This window comes from Dendropsophus ebraccatus, chromosome 4 (genome assembly GCF_027789765.1).
Source record: "Dendropsophus ebraccatus isolate aDenEbr1 chromosome 4, aDenEbr1.pat, whole genome shotgun sequence".
NCBI lineage: Eukaryota > Metazoa > Chordata > Amphibia > Anura > Hylidae > Dendropsophus > Dendropsophus ebraccatus.
The window spans coordinates 31,376,864-31,398,052 of record NC_091457.1 but is presented as its reverse complement, the minus strand read 5'-3'; the positions used below and the strand labels follow the sequence as shown (position 1 = coordinate 31,398,052).

The 21,189-nt window shown below is 47.2% G+C and overlaps 1 protein-coding gene across 5 annotated transcripts in view; it reads left to right on the top strand.

The window, feature by feature from the left end:
* The window catches only part of GNG3 (G protein subunit gamma 3), a 136,783-nt gene that overhangs the window by 93,342 nt on the left and 22,252 nt on the right, over positions 1–21,189 (top strand). Inside the window, exons 1-2 of one of the 5 annotated variants that reach the window (XM_069965435.1) lie at positions 17,823–18,500; positions 18,577–19,360. The exons of 3 other annotated variants lie outside the window; for them this stretch is intronic. Coding sequence is in view for 1 of the 2 variants with exons in the window: in XM_069965433.1 (XP_069821534.1) it covers positions 5,700–5,726 (27 nt within the window). In the remaining variant the exon portion in view is untranslated. Of the gene's footprint in view, positions 1–5,594; positions 5,727–17,822; positions 18,501–18,576; positions 19,361–21,189 lie in introns of those variants that run through there. One more of the 5 variants, XM_069965433.1, reaches the window with a different exon arrangement.

The following is a 21,189-nucleotide window of genomic DNA, read 5'->3' as shown; positions in this document are numbered from 1 at the left end:
GCCACATGCTCCAATGTGTGAACTGACATTTCTGTGCGGCCACTATTCAATGTGTGTATACGCTCCGGCCGGCATTCCATTATTTCCAATATAACGTATGTTTTTGCATAAATCACGGCTGTGATTTATCCTAAACATACGTTGTGTGAACATGGCCTTAAGATGAAGCTCTCCTGGGGCTCTGCTTTTCCTGAAGAATAGTTTACAGGGCAGAATACTTTTAACTTTATTAGTATGAATCATGTGACAGATGACAGGAGAGCAAACAGATAATCTATAATTGTTCAGTATTTTGTTTCTGATCACAGCTGTATACTCTTATATAGTCTGCAGGGTGATAATACTTTTTAGCACTTGTGTACACCTGGTATCTGATCATATCTGAATTTTTTTCTGCGTGGCACAGTTGGCGCAATGGGTGCAGGGAGACTTGTATGTGGGCTGGTGGGGTGTGTTTGCCAGGGCTGCTTTTCAGTCCCAGTCCGGCCCTGCTGCTCTGTCATTACAGCGCAGCGCATATGAATACAATCTTCAGCTCCCAGCATCTAATTACAGATGCTGACTGGACAAGGGGGAAACCATTACATGCATTCCACGTCCGTGTTCCGTGTGGAACACGTAACGTGTGAATGCAGCCTTAACTTAACCCCTTGTGGTCCAGACTATGCTCTGTTACAGGGGGGGGGGGGGGGGGGGGGGGGGGGGGGGGGGGCAGCGGGCGGGGGAAGATTGATGTACACATCTCCTCATCTTCTTGGAATCCGCTGGGATGGGTACATTGTGACATCAATGTGCCCCCATAGGGCTCATTGAGGATGCCATGCATCCATACTTAACCCCCTAGGGGCCACATTGTTCAGCCTGGCACACAAGGGGTTAAGTATGGATGTCATGCATCCATACTTAACCCCTTGCTGGCCAGACTGTAAGCAGCATCTGCTTAGATGCTGCCTTCTGTAAGGTGCAGAACATCTGTCACAATGATGGGTGTTCTGCTCCTGGCCTTTTTCTGTGTGTTTTTTCCTTATGTTTTCCAGATATCGGTATCCTGTGGATTACGTCAGATTCGTTGGACTACGCCGATAACCAGCATTATTATTTATTTATTTTTTAAAATAAAATGGTCAATGAGGGGTGTGGGGGTGTTCTTTTTTAAATAAAATACTTTTCTCTATTGTGTCGTTTTATTATTCTTTACTTTCAGACTTAGTAGTGGAAGCCGTCTAATAGATGGAATCCATTACTAAGTTGGGGCCTAGTGTTAGCTGGTATAAAATGGCTAACACTAACCCCCCATTATTACCCCAGTACCCAATGCCACCAGGGGTACTGGGAAGAGCCGGGTGCCAGTGGTCCCGGAGCGTCAAATATGGCGCTCCTGGACTGGGGCGGCAGCAGGCTGGTAATATTTAGGCTGGGGAGGGCCTAAACCAATGGCTCTTCCCACCCTGGTGTTACCAGGCTGCTTTTGTTTGGATTTAATACCCGGCTGGTTATAAAAATAGAGGGGACCCTATGCATTTTCTTTAAATTAATTATTTATTTTTAAAAAAACAAAACGCGTAGGGTTCCCCCTATTTTCATAATCAGACGGGTATAAAAACCAAGCAACAGCAGCCTTGTAACACCAGGGTGGGAAGAGCCATTGGTTTAGGCCCTCCCCAGCCTAAATATTACCAGCCTGCTGCCGCCCCAGTCCAGGAGCGCCATATTTGACGCTCCGGGACCACTGGCACCCGGCTCTTCCCAGTACCCCTGGTGGCATTGGGTACTGGGGTAATAATGGGGGGTTAGTGTTAGCCATTCTATACCGGCTAACACTAGGCCCTGACTTAGTAATGGATTCCATCTATTAGACGGCTTCCACTACTAAGTCTGAAAGTAAAAAATAATAAAACGACACAATAGAGAAAAGTATTTTATTTTAAAAAAAACACCCCCACACCCCTCATTGACCATTTTATTTAAAAAAACAAACAAAAAAAAACACCGTTGGTCATTGACGTAGTCCAACGAATCCGACGTAATCCACAGGATACCGATATCTGAAAAACAAAAGGGAAAAAACACACAGAAAAAGGCCAGGAGCAGAACACCCATCATTGTGACAGATGTTCTGCACCTTACAGTAGGCAGCATCTAAGCAGATGCTGCTTACAGACTAGCACACAAGGGGTTACATATGGATGCATGGCATCCACATTTAACCCTTTGTGTGCCAGACTGAACAATGGGGCCCCTGGGGGTAAGTATGGATGCATGGCATCCTCAACTAACCCTATGGGGGCCACATTGATGTCACAATGTACCCATTCCAGCAAGGAAGGGGGTTAATTGCCCCCTTTCCTTGCTGGGATGGGCACAGTGCTGGGGGGAGAAGGGGGCCCTATTGATACTCACCCCAGACATTATTTATCTTCAGCAGAGTCTGGCACACTGACATACAAGTGTGCCAGGCTCTGCCTCTTTGCAGCTGGAGCCGCTGAATCAGTGACAGCAGCCGGGACACTGCTGCAGCCTCTGATTGGCTGATGCTCCAGCCAATCAGCAGCTGAAGCAGTGTCCCTGTTAAGACTGAACAGCGAGAGAAGACTGGAGTGTAAGTAAACTCTCCCTCTCCTCCTCTCCCCCCAACCGAGCACAGTCTGGTCCACAGAGGGTTCATTTAACCCCCTGTTGACCAGACTGTGCCCTCTGCAGCTGTCCTCGCGTCAGAGATCCCCCCAGCACATTCCCAGGCTTGGGGAGGATGCTGGGGGGATCATTGACACGGAAGGTGATAGGTGAGCAGGGGGCCGGCAGGGGTATTCCCCTAGGCTGCCGGTCCTCAGTACAGCAGCACTATCAGCCCCCAGCTGCCCCTGCCCCCCAATACTGCTGCTGGCTGAGGGATCACCCTGATGCCCCCGGCACCCTCCCCAGCAGCACCCATGCTTCTATGATAGGCCCTCTGGCATACAGGCATGGGTGCCGCTGGGAAGGGTGCCGGGGGGCATCAGGGTGATCCCTCTGCCAGCAGCAGTATTGGGGGGCAGGGGCAGCTGGGGGCTGATAGTGCTGGGGCAGGGAGTGACAGACCACACACAGGAGATCTCAGGAGTGGTGCAGGCGGCATCCAGCTCCCCTGCAGTGTGCTCGGCGCTGTGCTGCTCCCCCCGGGCACTGCTCTCTCCCAGCACAGGGATCCTCAGCTCTGCCGGGGCGGCTCTCTCCTAGCTGGCAGCTACAGATGCTGGGCAGTGAGTGCTGCCAGCTAGGAGGAGAGAGCAGCCCTGGCAGAGGATCCCTGTGCTGGGAGAGAGGGTGCCCGGGGGAGCAGCATAGCGCCGAGCACACTGTAGGGGAGATGTGTGCAGCCAGCACTGTGTAGTCTGAGCAGGACGTTGTGTCCCTTTCAAAACTCTTCTACTCACACACACTGAGCCCAGCTCCCATCCCCCAATCTCCTATGTCCAGCCCCGCGGTGTCTGCACTCTCTCTTCTCCTGCCTCTCCCTGACCTGTGACGTCATCAGCAGCAGCGTGGGGAAGATAAGCAGAAGAGGAGAGAGTGTAGACACCGCGGGGCTGAACATAGGAGATTGGGGGATGGGAGCTCAGCTCAGTGTGTGGTTATGAAAATAGGGGGAACCCTACGCGGTTTTTTTTTTTTTTAAATAAATAATTAATTTAAAGAAAATGCATAGGGTTCCCCCAATTCTCATAACCAGCCGGGTATAAAAACCAAGCAACAGCAGCCTGGTAACACCAGGGTGGGAAGAGCCATTGGTTTAGGCCCTCCCCAGCCTAAATATTACCAGCCTGCTGCCGCCCCAGTCCAGGAGCGCCATATTTGACGCTCCGGGACCACTGGCACCCGGCTCTTCCCAGTACCCCTGGTGGCATTGGGTACTGGGGTAATAATGGGGGGTTAGTGTTAGCCATTTTATACCGGCTAACACTAGGCCCCAACTTAGTAATGGATTCCATCTATCAGACAGCTTCCACTACTAAGTCTGAAAGTAAAGATTAATATAACACAACACAATAGAGAAAAGTATTTTATTTAAAAAAGAACACCCCCACACCCCTCATTGACCATTTTATATATAAAAAAAACAACGTTGGTCATTGGCGCAGTCCACCGAATCCGACGTAATCCACAGGATACCGATATCTGAAAAACAAAAGGGAAAAACACACAGAAAAAGGCCAGGAGCAGAACACCCATCATTGTGACAGATGTTCTGCACCTCACAGTAGAGTCTCACTTAGAAATTTGAATCCACCGTTGGTCAAATAATAATGGTAAAACTTAGCGTTTATTAAATTACACTAAAAAAGGTACACACCTCAGAATTATATACCATGAGAAAAAAGTGCATACAAACAAGTGCTGTACATGAAGAGTAGGGATACACACGGAAGCTGTATGATACTGGATGGAACAAGACATAGGGAAAGTGTACACTACTCTAAGAGGTGCAATCTTTCCCTGCCTTTTGGGGTACCCACCTCCTTAACAGGGTGGCCCCAACCACGTGGACAGTCCCTACCCTGTATAAGTGCCTGGGAAAAAAATAATAAACAGACAAACAAAGAGAAAGTGCAATGTGATAACAATCTCAAACGCTATGTACACACCTATCAATTAATAGGCTTAAAAAATATGATAGGCCAAAAATCAGGAAACTGGATTGATGATACCATTAACACATCACTGATGCAATGTTACAAATACGCTGTTGATGCAATACAGAAATACTACTGTTCCGACGCGTTTCCCCTGAGGAAGACTACCCCAGGTTCATCAGGGAACATTATTAGAATCATGCCAGGATAAGGCGAAAAAGGCGTATATAGTAAGTAACACAGATATTAGAAAAACGAGGTTGTACTCATGATGTCAAAATAGATAGTGTTACGATAAATCAGTGTATCTCAGCCAATGAAGAGTATGTGCTATGACACCTGCGTCATATCACATAACCACAACAGAATATTCTAGGGGATGGGCGACACACAAAGACATCAATTCATATATGTGGCTCGTTGGGTTGCACAATATCTCCTGTGTGGTCCCTGATAAGACCGCAATACATCACTGGTGACTGCGTCGATAAACAAGTCACTCCGCTTTGGTGGTTATGCGTGTGTAGGTAACATTGCTACATATATACCACCTGCATCCACACCACGATTAACTGCATAGATGAGCAGATCACTTAGCCTTAGATGTTTATGAGTAGCCAGGTGGTGTTAGTCCCGATGCGGAGGTTCAGTGAGCCATATTGCACGATATGCAGGACAACGCCTGAGTGTAAAAGATATAAAAATAATCATAATTACTTGAGTCCCCATCTACATGTGGCCAATCATTATACAGATATGGTATAGGCAAAGTCATACAGTACCTCCATGTGATCTTAGCAAGCGGATCCAGCCGATGTCCAAATGGTGGATGCGGCTGTTTATATACCCGCACGCCATTGCTACTTCCTTGGAGCGCATGTTGCGTTCCAATAGCGTCTGGCTCATACCGTCCGGTCATGTGACTCTACGTCACACCCGGAAGTAATCCGGCCATGTGACTCTACGTCACACCCGGAAGTAGCAATGGCGTGCCTGCATATCGTGCAATATGGCTCACTGAACCTCCGCATCGGGACTAACACCACCTGGCTACTCATAAACATCTAAGGCTAAGTGATCTGCTCATCTATGCAGTTAATCGTGGTGTGGATGCAGGTGGTATATATGTAGCAATGTTACCTACACACGCATAACCACCAAAGCGGAGTGACTTGTTTATCGACGCAGTCACCAGTGATGTATTGCGGTCTTATCAGGGACCACACAGGAGATATAGTGCAACCCAACGAGCCACATATATGAATTGATGTCTTTGTGATGTCTCGCCCATCCCCTAGAATATTCTGTTGTGGTTATGTGATATGACGCAGGTGTCATAGCACATACTCTTCATTGGCTGAGATACACTGATTTATCGTAACACTATCTATTTTGAGATCATGAGTACAACCTCGTTTTTCTAATATCTGTGTTACTTACTATATACGCCTTTTTCGCCTTATCTTGGCATGATTCTAATAATGTTCCCTGATGAACCTGGGGTAGTCTTCCTCAGGGGAAACGCGTCGGAACAGTAGTATTTCTGTATTGCATCAACAGCGTATTTGTAACATTGCATCAGTGATGTGATTATGGTATCATCAATCCAGTTTCCTGATTTTTGGCCTATCATATTTTTTAAGCCTATTTATTGATAGGTGTGTACATAGCGTTTGAGATTGTTATCACATTGCACTTTCTCTTTGTTTGTCTGTTTATTATTTTTTTCCCAGGCACTTATACAGGGTAGGGACTGTCCACGTGGTTGGGGCCACCCTGTTAAGGAGGTGGGTACCCCAAAAGGCAGGGAAAGATTGCACCTCTTAGAGTAGTGTACACTTTCCCTATGTCTTGTTCCATCTAGTATCATACAGCTTCCGTGTGTATCCCTACTCTTCATGTACAGCACTTGTTTGTATGCACTTTTTTCTCATGGTAGATAATTTTGAGGTGTGTACCTTTTTTAGTGTAATTTTTACCATTATTATTTGACCAACGGTGGATTAAAATTTCTAAGTGAGACTCTATAGACTTCATTTCCACTGGGTCGCCCCCATCTAGGGCGCACAGACCCTTATTCTCCCCTGTGTTTTGGATTTTCAAGCACCTCACAGTAGGCAGCATCTATGCAGATGCTGCTTACAGACTGGCACACAAGGGGTTAAATATGGATGCATGGCATCCACACTTAACCCTTTGTGTGCCAGACTGAACAATGGGGCCCCCAGGGGTTTAAGTGATGATGCTTGGCATCTTCAACTAACCCTATAGGGGCCACATTGATGTCACAATGTACCAATCCCAGCAAGGAAGGGGGATAATTGCCCACCTTCCTTGCTGGGATAGGCACAGTGCTGGGGGGAGAAGGGGGCCCTATTGATACTCACCCCAGACACCTTCTATCTTCAGCAGAGCCTGGCACACTGAGATACAAGTGTGCCAGGCTCTGTCTCTTCATAGCTGGAGCCGCTGAATCAGTGACAGCAGCCGGGACACTAATGCAGCTACTGATTGGCTGATGCTCCAGCCAATCGGCAGCTGAAGCAGTGTCGCGGCTCAGATAAAGAGCGAAAGACTGGAGGGTAAGTAAACTCTCCCTCTCCTCCCCTCCCCCCAACAGAGCACAGTCTGGTCCACAGGGCGTGCATTTAACCCCGTGTTGACCAGACTGTGCCGCTCTGCAGCTGTCCTCGTGTCAGGGATCACCCCAGCACAATCCCAGGCTTGGGGAGGATGCTGGGGGGATTCTAGTTGCGGGAGGTAATATGTGAGCAGGGCGCCACCAGGGGTATTCCCCTAGGCTGCCGGTCCTCAGCACTCCAGCTGCCCCTGCTCCCCACTACTGCTGCTGGCTGTGGGATCTCTCCTGATGCCCCTGGCAAATTTCCCCGCGGCACCCATGCCCCTGGCATAGAAGCATGGGTGCCGATGGGAAGGGTGCCAGGGGGCATCAGGCAGCAGGGGTGATCCTACAACCAGAAGCAGTAGTGGGGAACAGGGGCAGCTGGAGGCTGATTAGGACTGGGGCATGGAGATCTCTGCAGTTGTGCAGGCTGCATCTGGCTCTCCTCCAGTGTGCGTGTGAGGGGGCAAGTGCGCTCTGTTACTCAGTGGTCCGGGTGTAGGGCCCAACGGCGGTGGGGGGGGGGTGTTTAGCCAGTGCAGAACAGGATCTGTAGATCATCCACCCTCCAGTTAGCGTCAGATCCTGTTCTGCACTGGCTAAACATCCCCCCACCGCCGTTGGGCCCTACACCCGGACCACTGAGTAACAGAGTGCACTTGCCCCCTCACCCCCGCGCGGGAGGGAGTATCGGGGCTCACTCCTCCTTCCGCCTGCACAGTGACACAGTGTTGTGCTGATCCTCCGCGCACCGCTCCCTCCCAGCACAGGAATCCTCAGCTCTGCCGGGGCGGCTCCCTCCTAGCTGGCAGCCACAGATGCTGGGCAGTGTGTGCAGGCGGGAGGATGAGTGAGCTCTGACACTCCCTCTGGTGCGGGGGGGGGGGGGGGGCAGGCGGTTGTGAGGGGGCAAGTGCGCTCTGTGAGAGAGAGATGCAGGAGTGGGCTGCTGTTTAAAATTGCCCCTGCTCCTCTCACCCTGTAAAGAAGGGCTGCCGGCCCCAGCACAGCTCAGCTATCAGCCCGGGCTCCCTCTTCCCCCTGTCTCTCCTTCCCACCAGCGACTCCTCGACGGACCTAGAGCAGCTCCCTGCACTCTTCTCCAGGCTGTGGGGGAGTTGCTGATAATACCAAGTAAATCTTCCCAGCCCTCCCAGTAGGAGCTGTGGTGTAAGGAGATGTGTCATGGGCTCCAGTGTGAGAGGTTTGGGAGTTCAAGCCCCGGTATGACCGTATGACCTTATTAATGAACATTACTACTAAAACCATAGATCAATCACAATTAACATTTAAGTGGAGAGAGTTATGCTGCGTTTACACGTAACGATTATTGGCCCGATCGTACGATTAGCGATGTCGGATTTGCGATTTTTTTTTTATAACGATCAGCGTTTAGATGGTACGATATATCGTACGAATATTCGCACTGCGATCGTTTTGCGATCGTTTAAGCCTATCTCACACATTGGTTAAATCGGCAAACGACTGTTCACACGGAACGATTTGCGAATTTTTGCGTACGATGAACGACGATCACGATGTACGATTTATCATGCGTCGTTTGATCGTTCGCTGCATTTACACGTACGATTATCGTTCGAATTCGACCGTTATCGCGCAAATTCGCACGATAATCGTTACGTGTAAACGCAGCATTACATAGGAAATTATCAATTAGAACACAAACAAATCAGAAAAAATTAATTTATTTGATAATTTCCTATTTAACTCTCACCACTTAAATGTTAATTGTGATTGATCTGTGGTTTTAGTAGTAATGTTCATTAACAAGGTCATACCGGGGCTTGAATTCCCGAAACTCTCGCACTGGAGCCCGGGACACAACTCCTTACACCACAGCTCCTACTGGGAGGGCTGGGAAGATTTACTTGGTATTATCAGCAACTCCCCCACAGCCTGGAGAAGAGTGCAGGGAGCTGCTCTAGGTCCGTCGAGGAGTCGCTGGTGGGGAGGAGATACAGGGGGAAGAGGGAACTGGTGGCTGCTCACTGTTCCTGAGCCCTAACTCTCCTTTGCCCATTGTAGGGGAAATAGTGTCAGCTCAGCTAACAGCCACCAGCTCCCTCTTCCCCTGGTGGCTGTGCCTGTCTCTCCCCACTCTTCGTGACTCCTCCGCCGCCTGGTAGCAGGTCCCAGGCACCCTTGTCTGAGCCACATGTTGAGGCGCTCCAGCAAGCCTCCCCAGCACTAGTCAGCACTAACTCTTAATTGATTCATTCATACTTTTCTTAACCACATGCTACACACCAATTTATTGTGCTAATTGTCAATGATGAGTGACAGCTGGGCTACAAACATACAATGTTATAGCTGCCCTGTCAGTGTAGCCCACTATGGCAGGGCAGCTATAACATTACAGAATGAACCCTATTGTAATACATTGGGACAGATAGAGTAGAGGTAAGGGCTCTGCCTCCCATGGTGAGGGCCCTGAGATCGAGTCCCAGAGAAGGCAACATATTTATTATTGTGTGTGTAGCCCAGCTGTCACTCATCATTAACAATTAGCACAATAAATTGGTGTTTACTATGTGGTTAGGAAAAGTATCAATGAATCAATTAAGAGTTACTGAGCAGTGAAGTGAATGTCATAGAGGAGGAACGGCATCACATCGCGGAGAGAAGGCAAGCATCGCAGAGGAGGGGATAGCACTTGATCAATGGGGCTCTGATTTCCTGTTTCAGCGCGTAATACAAGCGGAAATTACTCGCTGAATCAGCACGGAAATGGGGAAAAGGGGGGGAGGAGGATTCTAGTATATGTTCTGGTATAGTCTAGTTTACTCACCAAATACTCGCTGAATTTCAGCGCTGAATGCATGCGGATTCAGCGCGGATTCCTCGCTGAATTTGTCAAGAGCTGATTACGAGCTGAACACTTTCCTAGCAGAATACGTAGGGATTCTGCTTACATTCTGCTTATATTCTGCTCGGAATTCAGCGTCAGTTGATTTCAGGCGGAAATATTTCCTTGCGTAATCCGCTCCTTTTGCTCTGTGTGAACGTAGCCTTAGGGAAAGGCTGTTTGGGATGACAGGACAATACTTATGGAGAAAAATGAAGGTGTTTTTTTTCTTTCTGAACAGATTTACTCACCTGAATATGGGGGAATCTGTGCAAAAAAACACCTTTCGTTTTCTCCAAAAATAATCACTGACATTTGTTATTACATGATTTCAGGCACTGGGGGAGGGGGATGTCTAATTTGCTGGAAACAGCTTTTATACATTAGTGAGGGGGAGGCTCAGATCTGCACATGGGAAGGCAGCAAGAGCTCTCGGAAGTGCTGGGTGCCGTTTAAATACAGTACTGGGGGAGGCATCATAGATCATTGGATGTGGTGGGGCTGCAGTTCAGGTTATTTGCCCTTTGCTCCCCCCTTCCCCCTCTATGAGCATGCTGTGCCCCTCACCTGCTCCCAGTATCCCCTCCCTCAGTAAAGTGCAGTCTGTGCCCCATGCTGACCGACATTCTCACACCACAGGAGGTAAAGGGGCTATCAACTTACATAGGACTGCAGGTGACAGATACGACATTATATGTACTCAGAGATATCACTGTGTTATCTGTGGTGTTACATAGGACTGCAGGTGACTACTACATTATCTGTGCTCAGAGATATCACTGTGTTAGCTGGGGTGTTACATAGGACTGCAGGTGGCTACAACATTATCTGTACTCAGAGATATTACTGTGTTAGCTGGGGTGTTACATAGGGCTGCAGGTGACTACTACATTATCTGTACTCAGAGATATCACTGTATTATATGTGCTGTTACATAGGACTGCAGGTGACATCTACATTATGTGTACGCAGAGATATCACAGTGTTATCTGTGGTGTTACATGGGACTGCAGGTCACATCTACTACATTATCTGTACTCAGCAATATCACTGTGTTATCTGTGGTTTTACATAGGACTGCAGGTGACATCTCCTACATTATCTGTACTCAGAGATATCTGCCATGATCTGCTGGCCCTCCTCTCTCTCCACTACAGATACCAAAAACGATCATGAGCTTGCCGCATATTAAATTCCCTTACTGTAATGACAGAACCCAGTAGGTTCTGTCATTGCAATAAGGGCCTTATATGATGATTGTAATAAATTACAGAACCAGGTTCTGTCATTACAGTACAGATTTAAATATGGGTTCAAGTTTAGGAGAGTTTATGGCATCTGCAGTAGAGAGAGGAGACAGCCGCACATCGCACCAGAGCTGAACTCCTATAGCAAATGATTTCAACTGTAATACTGCCACCTACTGGCCAAGTCTGGAACTACACCAAAGGACTTTCCTTGCCATCACCCTGACGCATTAAATCAGAAAATTAACGCGTCAGGGATCATGTTAAAGGTGGCTACATCTGTATGCCTCTATAGTATATATCCCTGCTCTGATATATGCCTCTATAGTATATACCCCTGCTCTGATGTGCCAATACAAAACAAAACCTCATACTCACCTGATCTGGGCAGATGACAGGTCTTCTCTCTTCTGGCTCTTCTCTGTTCCTTCAGCCTGTCAGCCACTGTGACAGATGCTCCAGCATGTTCCATGATGTCACATCCCTGCTGGAGAGATCAGGTTTCCTTGCTAAGGTCCCAAGCAGTCCTCTCCTTAGTGAGGGGGAGGGGCAAGGGGGAGTGAGGACCTCAGCAGGAGATAGGCACCCGGAAGCTTGACAGGAAGAATCCATTCAAAGACCCACTAGGGGGGAGTCTGAGCCTGCTTACATAGGATTAACCCTTTACCTCCCTCTGTTCCTGGACAGCATGCAGTGTGGCCAGTGCTGTATCCAGGTAGGGTTTCCACATGCTTTTTGCGTGTGGGACTTGCTCCCAGACACCACTTCCGGGTTTGGGCTGGTGGGGGCCCCCTAGTGGTGGAGGCCCCTGGGCACATGCCCCTTGTGCCCTCCCTTTAATCCGGCCCTGCACGGCACTACGGTTAGGGGAAGAAACATTCTGTTTATTTCAAACTTAGCAATTACAAAATCACACGATATTTCAGCGGTACACCCACCAAAGTGCAAAATAGTGAATTCCATTGCTTAGTTAAATATACTCACGATTAAGCTCAAACAAAATGATTTGTATGAAAAAGTGTCCATCATAATATTCATCACAAAGTGATTGGTGGAAATGTCCATCACAAATAAGGAGCCATTAGTCCAAAGGTGATAATTAGGTCCATATGTGTCAAAACTGTGCAGATATTAATGTTAAAAACTGTGAAAAAATAACAATTATGCACTAGAAAAGAACACATAGACACCGAACGGCGCACATTGTGTCAGTCTGTCAGGTTTAGGCTGGGTTCACACACTGTATATTTCAGTCAGTATTGTGGTCCTCATATTGCAACCAAAACACAGAAAGGGTATGTTTACACAATGTTGAAATTGAGTGGATGGCCGCCATTTAATAGCAAATATTTGCTGTTATTTTAAAACAACGGCTGTTGTATTGAAATAATGGCCATTATTTACCGTTATATGATGGCCATCCAATCAATTTCAACATTGTGTAAACATAGCCTTTCTGTGTTTTCAATCCACTCCTGGTTGAGGTTGCAAAATACTGTCCAAATACTTACTGAAATATACTGTGTGTGAACCCAGCCTTAGGCTATGTTCACACAACGTATCTTTTCGTAAAAGTATGGCCATTGTTGCAATCGGCTTTTTACGAAGAGATACGTTGCATAGTCTATGCGATCCCGGCCAGTGTGTATACCGATAGGGGGAGATTTATGAAAGGGTGTAAATATACACCTGGTGTAAACGGCCCACAGCAACCAATCACAGCTCAGCTTTCAGCTCTGGTCAAATATAAGAGGAGCTGTGATTGGTTGCTGTGGGCAGCTTACACCCAGGGGCGGTCTTGGCATTTCTGGGGCCCCAAGCGAAGTTATGTCTGGGCCCCCCCCTTGACACGCGTTCCAAAACAATAGACCGCTGTGTGTTGCCCCCAGTAGTATTTACCCCTTGTGCGATACCGCCAGTAATATATACTCCTTGTGTGCTGCCCCCAATAGTATATACCCCTTGTGTCCTGCCCCCAGTAGTATATACCCCTTGTTTGCTTCCCCCAGTAGTATATAGACCCCTGTGTGTTCCCCCAGTTATATATAGCCCTCTTTGTGCTCCCCCAGAAGTATATAGACCTCCTGTGCGCTGCTCCAGTTGTATATAGACCCCCTGTGTGCTGCCCCCAGTTGTATATACCCCCTGTGTGCTCCCCCACTAGTATATAGGCCCCCTGTGTGCTCCCTCAGGGGTTTTTAGCCCCCGTGTGCTCCCCCACTTGGATATAGACCTTCTGTGTGCTCCCCCACTTGGATATAGACCCCTGTGTGCTCCTCCAGTAGTATATAAACCCCCTGTGTGCTTCCCCCAGTAGTATATAGACCCCCTGTGTGCCCCACCAGTATTATATAGACCCCTTGTGTGCTGCCCTAGTTGTATACAGACCCCTGTGTGCTCCCCCAGTTATATATAGACCACCTGTGTGCCTCACAAGTAGTATATAGACCCCCTGTATGTTCCCCCAGTAGTATATAGACCCCCTGTGTGCCTCGCCAGTAGTATATAGACCCTGTGTGCTCCCTCAGTAGAATATAGCCCACCTGTGTGCTCTCCCACTTGGATATAGACCTCCTGTGTGCTCTCCAAGTTGTATATAGACCCCATTCTGCTGCCCCAAGTAGTATATAGACCCCCTGTGTGCTGCCTTCAGTAGTATATAGACCCCTCTGTGAAGCCCCAGTAGTCTTTAGCCCCCCTGTGTGCTCCCCCTGTTATACAGCCCCCCTGTGTGCTCCCCCCATTAATATAGACCCCTGATATGCGCTCCCCCAGTTAAACAGACCCCTGTGTGCTCCCGCCCATATAGTATATAACACAATAAAACAAACACTTATACTCACCTGGCTCCGGGCGTCTCCTCTTCTCTTCACTCTTGTGGCCGCAGGAAGGGTTTTCCCTGCGATCACAAGAGGCCGCACTCCCCTTGTCCTGGCACCGATGCTCCAGTGATGTCACTCGAGCGCTGGCACCACAAGGACAAAGCTGCCACTTGTGACCGCAGGGAAAACCCTTCCTGCGGCCACAAGAGTGACTGACAGGAAGGGAGCCAATGTCTCCCGCCCTGTCAGTGTTGCTGCATGTAACTATGAGCGCTCATTACGAGTGCTCATAGTTACAGTTCAGATGGCAGCCCGAGCAGGGCAGCGGCCCTGTCCAGCAGTCTTGAGCATAAGAGCGGGGCGTGGGGGCCCCCCTGGATGTTGGGGGCCCCAAGCGATCGCTTGGGGTGCTTGGTGCCAAAGACCGCCACTGCTTACACCAGGTGTATATTTCCACCCTTTCATAAATCTCCTACATAGCATACGCTCTGGGCAGGATACCTAGCGGCGCGGCTAAGGACTGACATGTCAGTCTTCTGAGGCGGCTATTTTCTGCGGCCATTCTGAATAGCGGCCGCAGAAAACCCTGTCACTGCACACTATTGAGCGAGCAGCTGCTCAATACTGTGCAGTGGGGAGTTCTGATGCGGGCACGAACAGATGCGCCCGGTTCAGAACTCTGCGGCGTGAAAGATCATCCGGCCGGTACTGCAGTGATCTTTTCAAAGACTGGCCGTTCCGTGACGGAACATCCAGTCTCACACATTGTGTGAACATGGCCATAGTGTGTATCAAAAATTCTCTGTATTGTAACTAGGGATGGTCCGAAAAGAGTTCAGTTCGGGTTCGTACGAACCCGAACCCTCGGCAATGATTCCCGCTGTCTGCTCCGTGGAGGGGGCGGATCCAGCGGGAGGACCGCCTGGAAAACTGGGATACAGCCCAAGCCATAGGCTTTATCCCAGTTTTCCAGGCGTTCCTCCCGCTGTATCCGCCCGCTCCACGGAGCGGGCAGACAGCGGGAATCTGCTGCCAAGCGTTCGAGTTCATACGAACCATCCCTATCGGACCATCCCTAATTGTAACTATTGTATTTACATAAAATAAAACAAAATTTGACAAAAAAAATGGGGGTGAGTGTACCGCTCACCTGAAGCGGTCGCGCTACGAGCACAGCACCACTGAATGCTTTGAATTAGCTGTCTGCTACCCCTCCTCGGTGCAGGGAGATCTTGATCGGTGCCCCTCCAATGTCCAGGAGCTTGCAGGCGCTGACAGGCTGGTTGGCAGTAAGCTGCTAATGATGATGGGAGTAGTTGTATAAACAAGACAACTTTTATTAAGACAAGGATTACGTGTTTCAAGGTACAACCTTGTCCTCAGATCTGGACCTCTAGGATATCAATATGCTCTGTTTCTTTAATAATGCTCATATACTCAGGACCATAAGGCGCACCGGATTATAAAGGTGCATTTCCAGTAAGGGCCTGCTACGGCATCTTGGTTCATATATAAGGCGCAACGGATTATAAGGCACACCGGATTATAAGGCGCAGCGCATTAAATGAAACAATGGTGAGACTGTACCAGAAGTCAAACTTTATTCACGATAACTCTCAACTTGTTCAGTTGTAACTGGAAAACAATAGCTTACATTTATCGTACTATTTCAGTATAATCCTCCACCACAAATCCATCAAATGCTTCATCTTCAGTATCAGAGTTTAACAGTTGGGCGATTTCGGCATCAAGCATGCTCGGGTCCCCTTCATCACTATCCGAGTTGCTCTCATTGCTGCTTAGCTCTTCAGTGATGATTCCAGCCTTCCTGAAAGCTCGGATGACAATGGAGACTGATACCTTCTCCCAGGCATCCACGATCCAATTGCACATAGTGGCATAACTTGCCCAGCGTTGCCTCCCAGTATTGGTGAATGTGTGGTCACCTTCTGTCATCCATCGCTCCCATGCAGCTCGCAATTTAACTTTAAATGACCTGTTGACACCGATATCTAGTGGCTGGAGCTCTTTGGTTAATCTGCCCGGAATGACGGCAAGCTCCGAGTTAGTTTTCTTCACTTGGGCTTTGACAGCATCGGTCACATGGGCTCAGCATCGGTCACATTTTCTTTTGGTAAAGTCTTCCTCTTGAAAATGACGATGGGTGGTAACTTTTGGCCATTAGCCTGACAGGCGAGAACTACAGTAAAAGAAGACTTCTCGTGTCCTGTGGTACGTATAGATACCGTACTGGTCCCTGTTTTCTCAACAGTACGTTGTACAGGGATGTCGAAAGTGAGGGGTACCTCATCCATGTTAGTGATGTGTGCGGAAAATGGCAAGCTTCTCTTCATAATCTGCTGGCAGTTGCTGGCAGACAGTTGTTCTGGTGCGGATGGAGAGATTGCGCCTTTTCATAAAACGAAAGCACCATGAAGAACCTCCTCGAAAGTCCTTGATCCCCATGTTGCGTGCTAATGATGCGGCTTTGAGACGCAAAGAGACAGTGGAGATGCTTCTATCAGCGGTTCTCTGTTCAATAACCCACTGCTTTATGTTGTCCTCCAAATGTGGCCATCTTGCTTTGTTTCCTCGAAAACTCAGTTTGGTCTTCTTTACCTGGCGTAGGGCATCTTCTTGCTTCCTCCACTTACGCACCATAGATTCATTTATGTTGAATTCTCTCGCAGCTGGTCTATTGCCATGCTCTATTGCATGATTTATAGCTTTCAGCTTGAATTCAGCGTCATAAGCATGTCTCTTGACAGGAGGCATTTTTGGAGTAGTGGGTACTGCGCACATAGCTGTATGTATCACCGCGCTCACTGAGGCTCCTTACTACGGTGGCCGTAATGGTTAACGCCGAGCAAGTTATGCCACTATGTGCTAGTGGATCGTGGATGCCTGGGAGAAGGTATCAGTCTACAGTGTCATCCGAGCTTTCAGGAAGGCTGGAATCATCATCAGAGAGCTAAGCATCAGCAACGAGAGTGACTCGGATAGTGATGTGGGGGACCCGAGCATGCTTGGTGCTTAAATCGCCAGATGATTCCATATTTAAGGCGCACAATTGATTTCTGAGAAAATCATAGCATTTTATGTGCGCCTTATAGTACGGAAAATACGGTACTTAAAAAACATAAGTTAATATAATACTGGAGCGGATAAGCTCAGAGAGCAAAATTGGAGGTGCCACTATACATGTAACTCATAAATGTAGGTGCATAGTAATTGTATTTCAGCCACTGCTTTATCAATGGCTGCAAAGCCAAAAGTACAACTTCATTCATAAAAATGTACTACATGCAACAAACATGTTATCCAGTTATAGGCTGGGTTCACACTACATATATTTCAGCCAGTATTGTGGTCCTCATATTGCAACCAAAACCAGGAGTGGATTAAAAACACAGAAAGGATCTGTTTACACAATGTTGAAATTGAGTGGATGGCCGCCATATAATGGCAAATATTTGCTGTTATTTTAAAACAAAGGCTGTTATATTGAAATAATGGCAGTTATTTACTGTTATATGGCGGACATCCACTCAATTTCAACATTGTGTGAACAGAGCCTTTCTGTGTTTTCAATCCACTCCTGGTTTTGGTTGCAATATGAGGACCACAATACTGACTGAAATATACGTAGTGTGAACCCTGCCATAGAGTGTAAGTCAGACGTTCCTTTAGGGCTTGGCCACACTAGCATTTTTTGTAAACGGAAAGCTAAAGATGGATTTGCTAACGGATGCAAACAGATAGCAAAATATGTTAGTCTATCGGTTTTTTTTTTAGTAGAATTAGCGGAAGCTTGCCATCCGTTTGCTTCCGTTGTCATCCGTTTGTAATTCCATTCGTGTCCGTTTTTCAATGTATTTTTTTTCAGCTCCTCCCCTTCCTTCCCAGGAGGCTATAAAAGAAGGCTTTTTGGAATAAAGGCTAGTCTAAAGATCAAGCACAGAGAGAGAGGTGGCCCTATTCTGCTGTCTTGACTTTGACTGCCTTTTTTTTCGCAAAAATGTTGCCTTCTTATTTGCTTTACAACTTCGACATCATGATGATCTGGATGAAAAATTGTTGGCGTGCTAGGAAGAGACGATCTGGACAACGTTTTTGGGTTCACCCAATCACCTCCTGCCGGATGACCCATGGTACCTATGCAATCCTTTATGTGGAATTATGCAGAGACCCCCAGAAGTTCTTTGACTACTTAAGGATGTTGAAGTCAAGTATTGAGGATCTTCTTCGGCGTGTGGGTCCAACCATCCAGCGATAGAACATCGGATTTCACAGAAGCGTTTCTTCAGAAGAGCGCCTAATGGTTACTTTGAGGTATGCAATTAAATATCCCCCAAAATTTTATTTTTTTATTTTTACTTAACCTTTTTTTTTTTTTTTATCTTTACAGATATCTTGCTACAGGAGAGAGCTTTTCTTCTCTGCATTTCCAGTTCCGACTTGGAAAATCCACCATTTCTGGAATCGTGCGGGACACGTGCAAGGCCCTGTGGGACTCTCTTTGAGAGGACTTCATTCCACATCCTTCCACACAGCAATGGATGGACATCGCAGACAAATTCTTTGAAGTTACACAGTTTCCCAACTGTGTTGGTTCTGTGGATGGGAAGCTCAATCATCCTTATGGCTATAGCTGATGCCCAGTACAAGTTTTTAGCTGTGGACATTGGTTAATTTGGGCGGACTAATGACTCCAGAGTCTTCAAGAACTCTATGGGTAGAAGGCTCTACACTGGAAATTTTGGACTTCCTGATCCAAGGACCTTTCTTGGAACTGATGGACCTCCTGTGCCTTTTGTTGTTGCTAACGAGGCCTTCCAGATGTGCAAGAACCTTCTGAAGCCATATTCCAGTCGTGGCCTTAACTACCACCAAAGGATCTACAATTGCAGACTCACCAGAGCAAGATGTTTTGTTGAATGTGCCTTTGGAATCCTGATGCCAAAATGAAGAGTTTTTACCCGGCCCATTCAATTTCAGCCAGATGTCGTGGATGAACTGATCAAAGCTGCGATTGTACTGCACAACTTTGTGTTATCTAAAGAGCCAATCTCATCTGAGCTTACAGAAATGGACACCACTTTGGCTCCCCTCCAAGACGTTGCACGAAGATCAACAGTAGCAGTCAACCAGATGAGTGACCAGTTTGCAGAATATTTCCTTTCCAATGCTGGGTGGGTGGACTTTAATAATTTTTTTTTTTTTTATTATTATTATTTTTTTTCAGCATTTCTGATCCATGCAGTGGCCAAAGTGTGATGTCTTCTGTTTCATGGGGACTTTGGCTAGAGCAGAGAGTCAACAAATGTCAATAGTAAAATTACTACAACATTTTTCTCCAAACATAACACTGTTTGGATCTATTGTAAAATATATCACTCCAATAAAACGTTTTTTTTTTTTTTTTTAACAAAACTATTCTTCTTTTCTTTTCCACAACTTTTTCCAACAGGTTAAGAACGTTTTTCTCCTTTATAACTAGAATACTAGGAGTATCTTTGAAAAGGATTTTCCAATCCCTGCCTGGCCATTGTTGCTCTGTCACTTGCATTGTGACGTCCGGATTGTTTTTTTTTTTATGTGTGTGGTTGACAAAGGGATTTGACGTTTGAAGGGAATAGGAATCAGACAAAGAGTGGACATGGTGGGTTAGCGGTGTGGCAGGGGTGGGGAAAGATGATGTATAAGGTGGGGTTGAAGGGTTTGGAGAGGTTACGGATAAGGTGCTGTAATGCGGAGAGGCTTTAGCCAAGTTTTGGCATGGTGTGGCGTGGAAACTTGGAGGTGGAGGTGAAGGATTTCGTCCCATTGCTCAGGCACTGGCTGGAGAATCGGACAGTGACCTTGTGGTTGGTTGAGCCAGTGAGCTGCTTTGAGGATTGTGGTACTCAAACAAGGGGAGTGGGTTTGCGGGCATTTCTAAAGACTGGGTACTGGAATAAACGTGGTGCAGGGGGCATGGGGGGGGGGGGGGAGTATGGTAATTCTGGGGTTGGGATATGGGACGAAATGTCTGTTGATGGGAAACGGGTTGTACACATGACCAAGAGTGTGGGAAACTTGTCTGATGGGACATGGGCTGAGCATATGGGTGGGGCTGTGAATAAGATGGTGCAAAATATTGTTGCTTGGATCTTTGTTGATAATAGGGCTGTGTAAATGAGCCTCTGGTTGGTTTTGACCCTGCAATATCACACAAATTTTGCTATTTATGCAATTTCGGAGTTCATACTGCTGATCTGTCGTCATTGTGTATATATCATCAATAATTGTTTTAAAAAAATATCCTGTTGGACTTAAAGGGCCAGACTAGGTAGCATTGGATTCTAGGCGCGTTATACGGGCCAAAAACTCTTCTTTTAATTTTTCAGGTCTCACATCAACAGTTAACAATACATCCCTGGTAACCCTTATCAGATCTTCCCACATCTGTGGACGCCTTCTTCCAGATCTACCAGGCATAAGCAGACTACTAAAAGTTTTCCCAATATTGGTGGAAGATGTTGCAGCATTTGTCTGTGTGGAATTGTCGGCTGTTGACACCAGATAGGGAGTCTCTGAGCGTGGAAAATCCAAGGCATTCATGTATCTGTATGTATTTCGCCTTGTAGCACCAGAGCCACTTGGAATGCTTTGATCCTTATGAAAGTCTCAAATATATCGGTCCCTCATTGATCTCCATCTGATGACAACCTTTTTACTAAAAATAAGGTAGGACATAAGTTTGATCTCAACGCAGTCTCACTTTTAACTTGAAACTTGATCCCTGACGCGATAAACTTTTCTTTTAATGTGCCAGGATGTTGGTACAGCAACTTCGTTAATTGTGTTCTCCCCACTTAAAAATTGCTGGTGTTGGGTGCCAGACCACATATGGTTGTAATTTGGGTCACGCAAGGAATATTGGCTATCCTCATAGACATTAACCTCTTAAGGACCCATGACGTACAGGTACGTCATGGAATCCTATAACTTAAGAACCCATGCAGTACCTGTACATCAT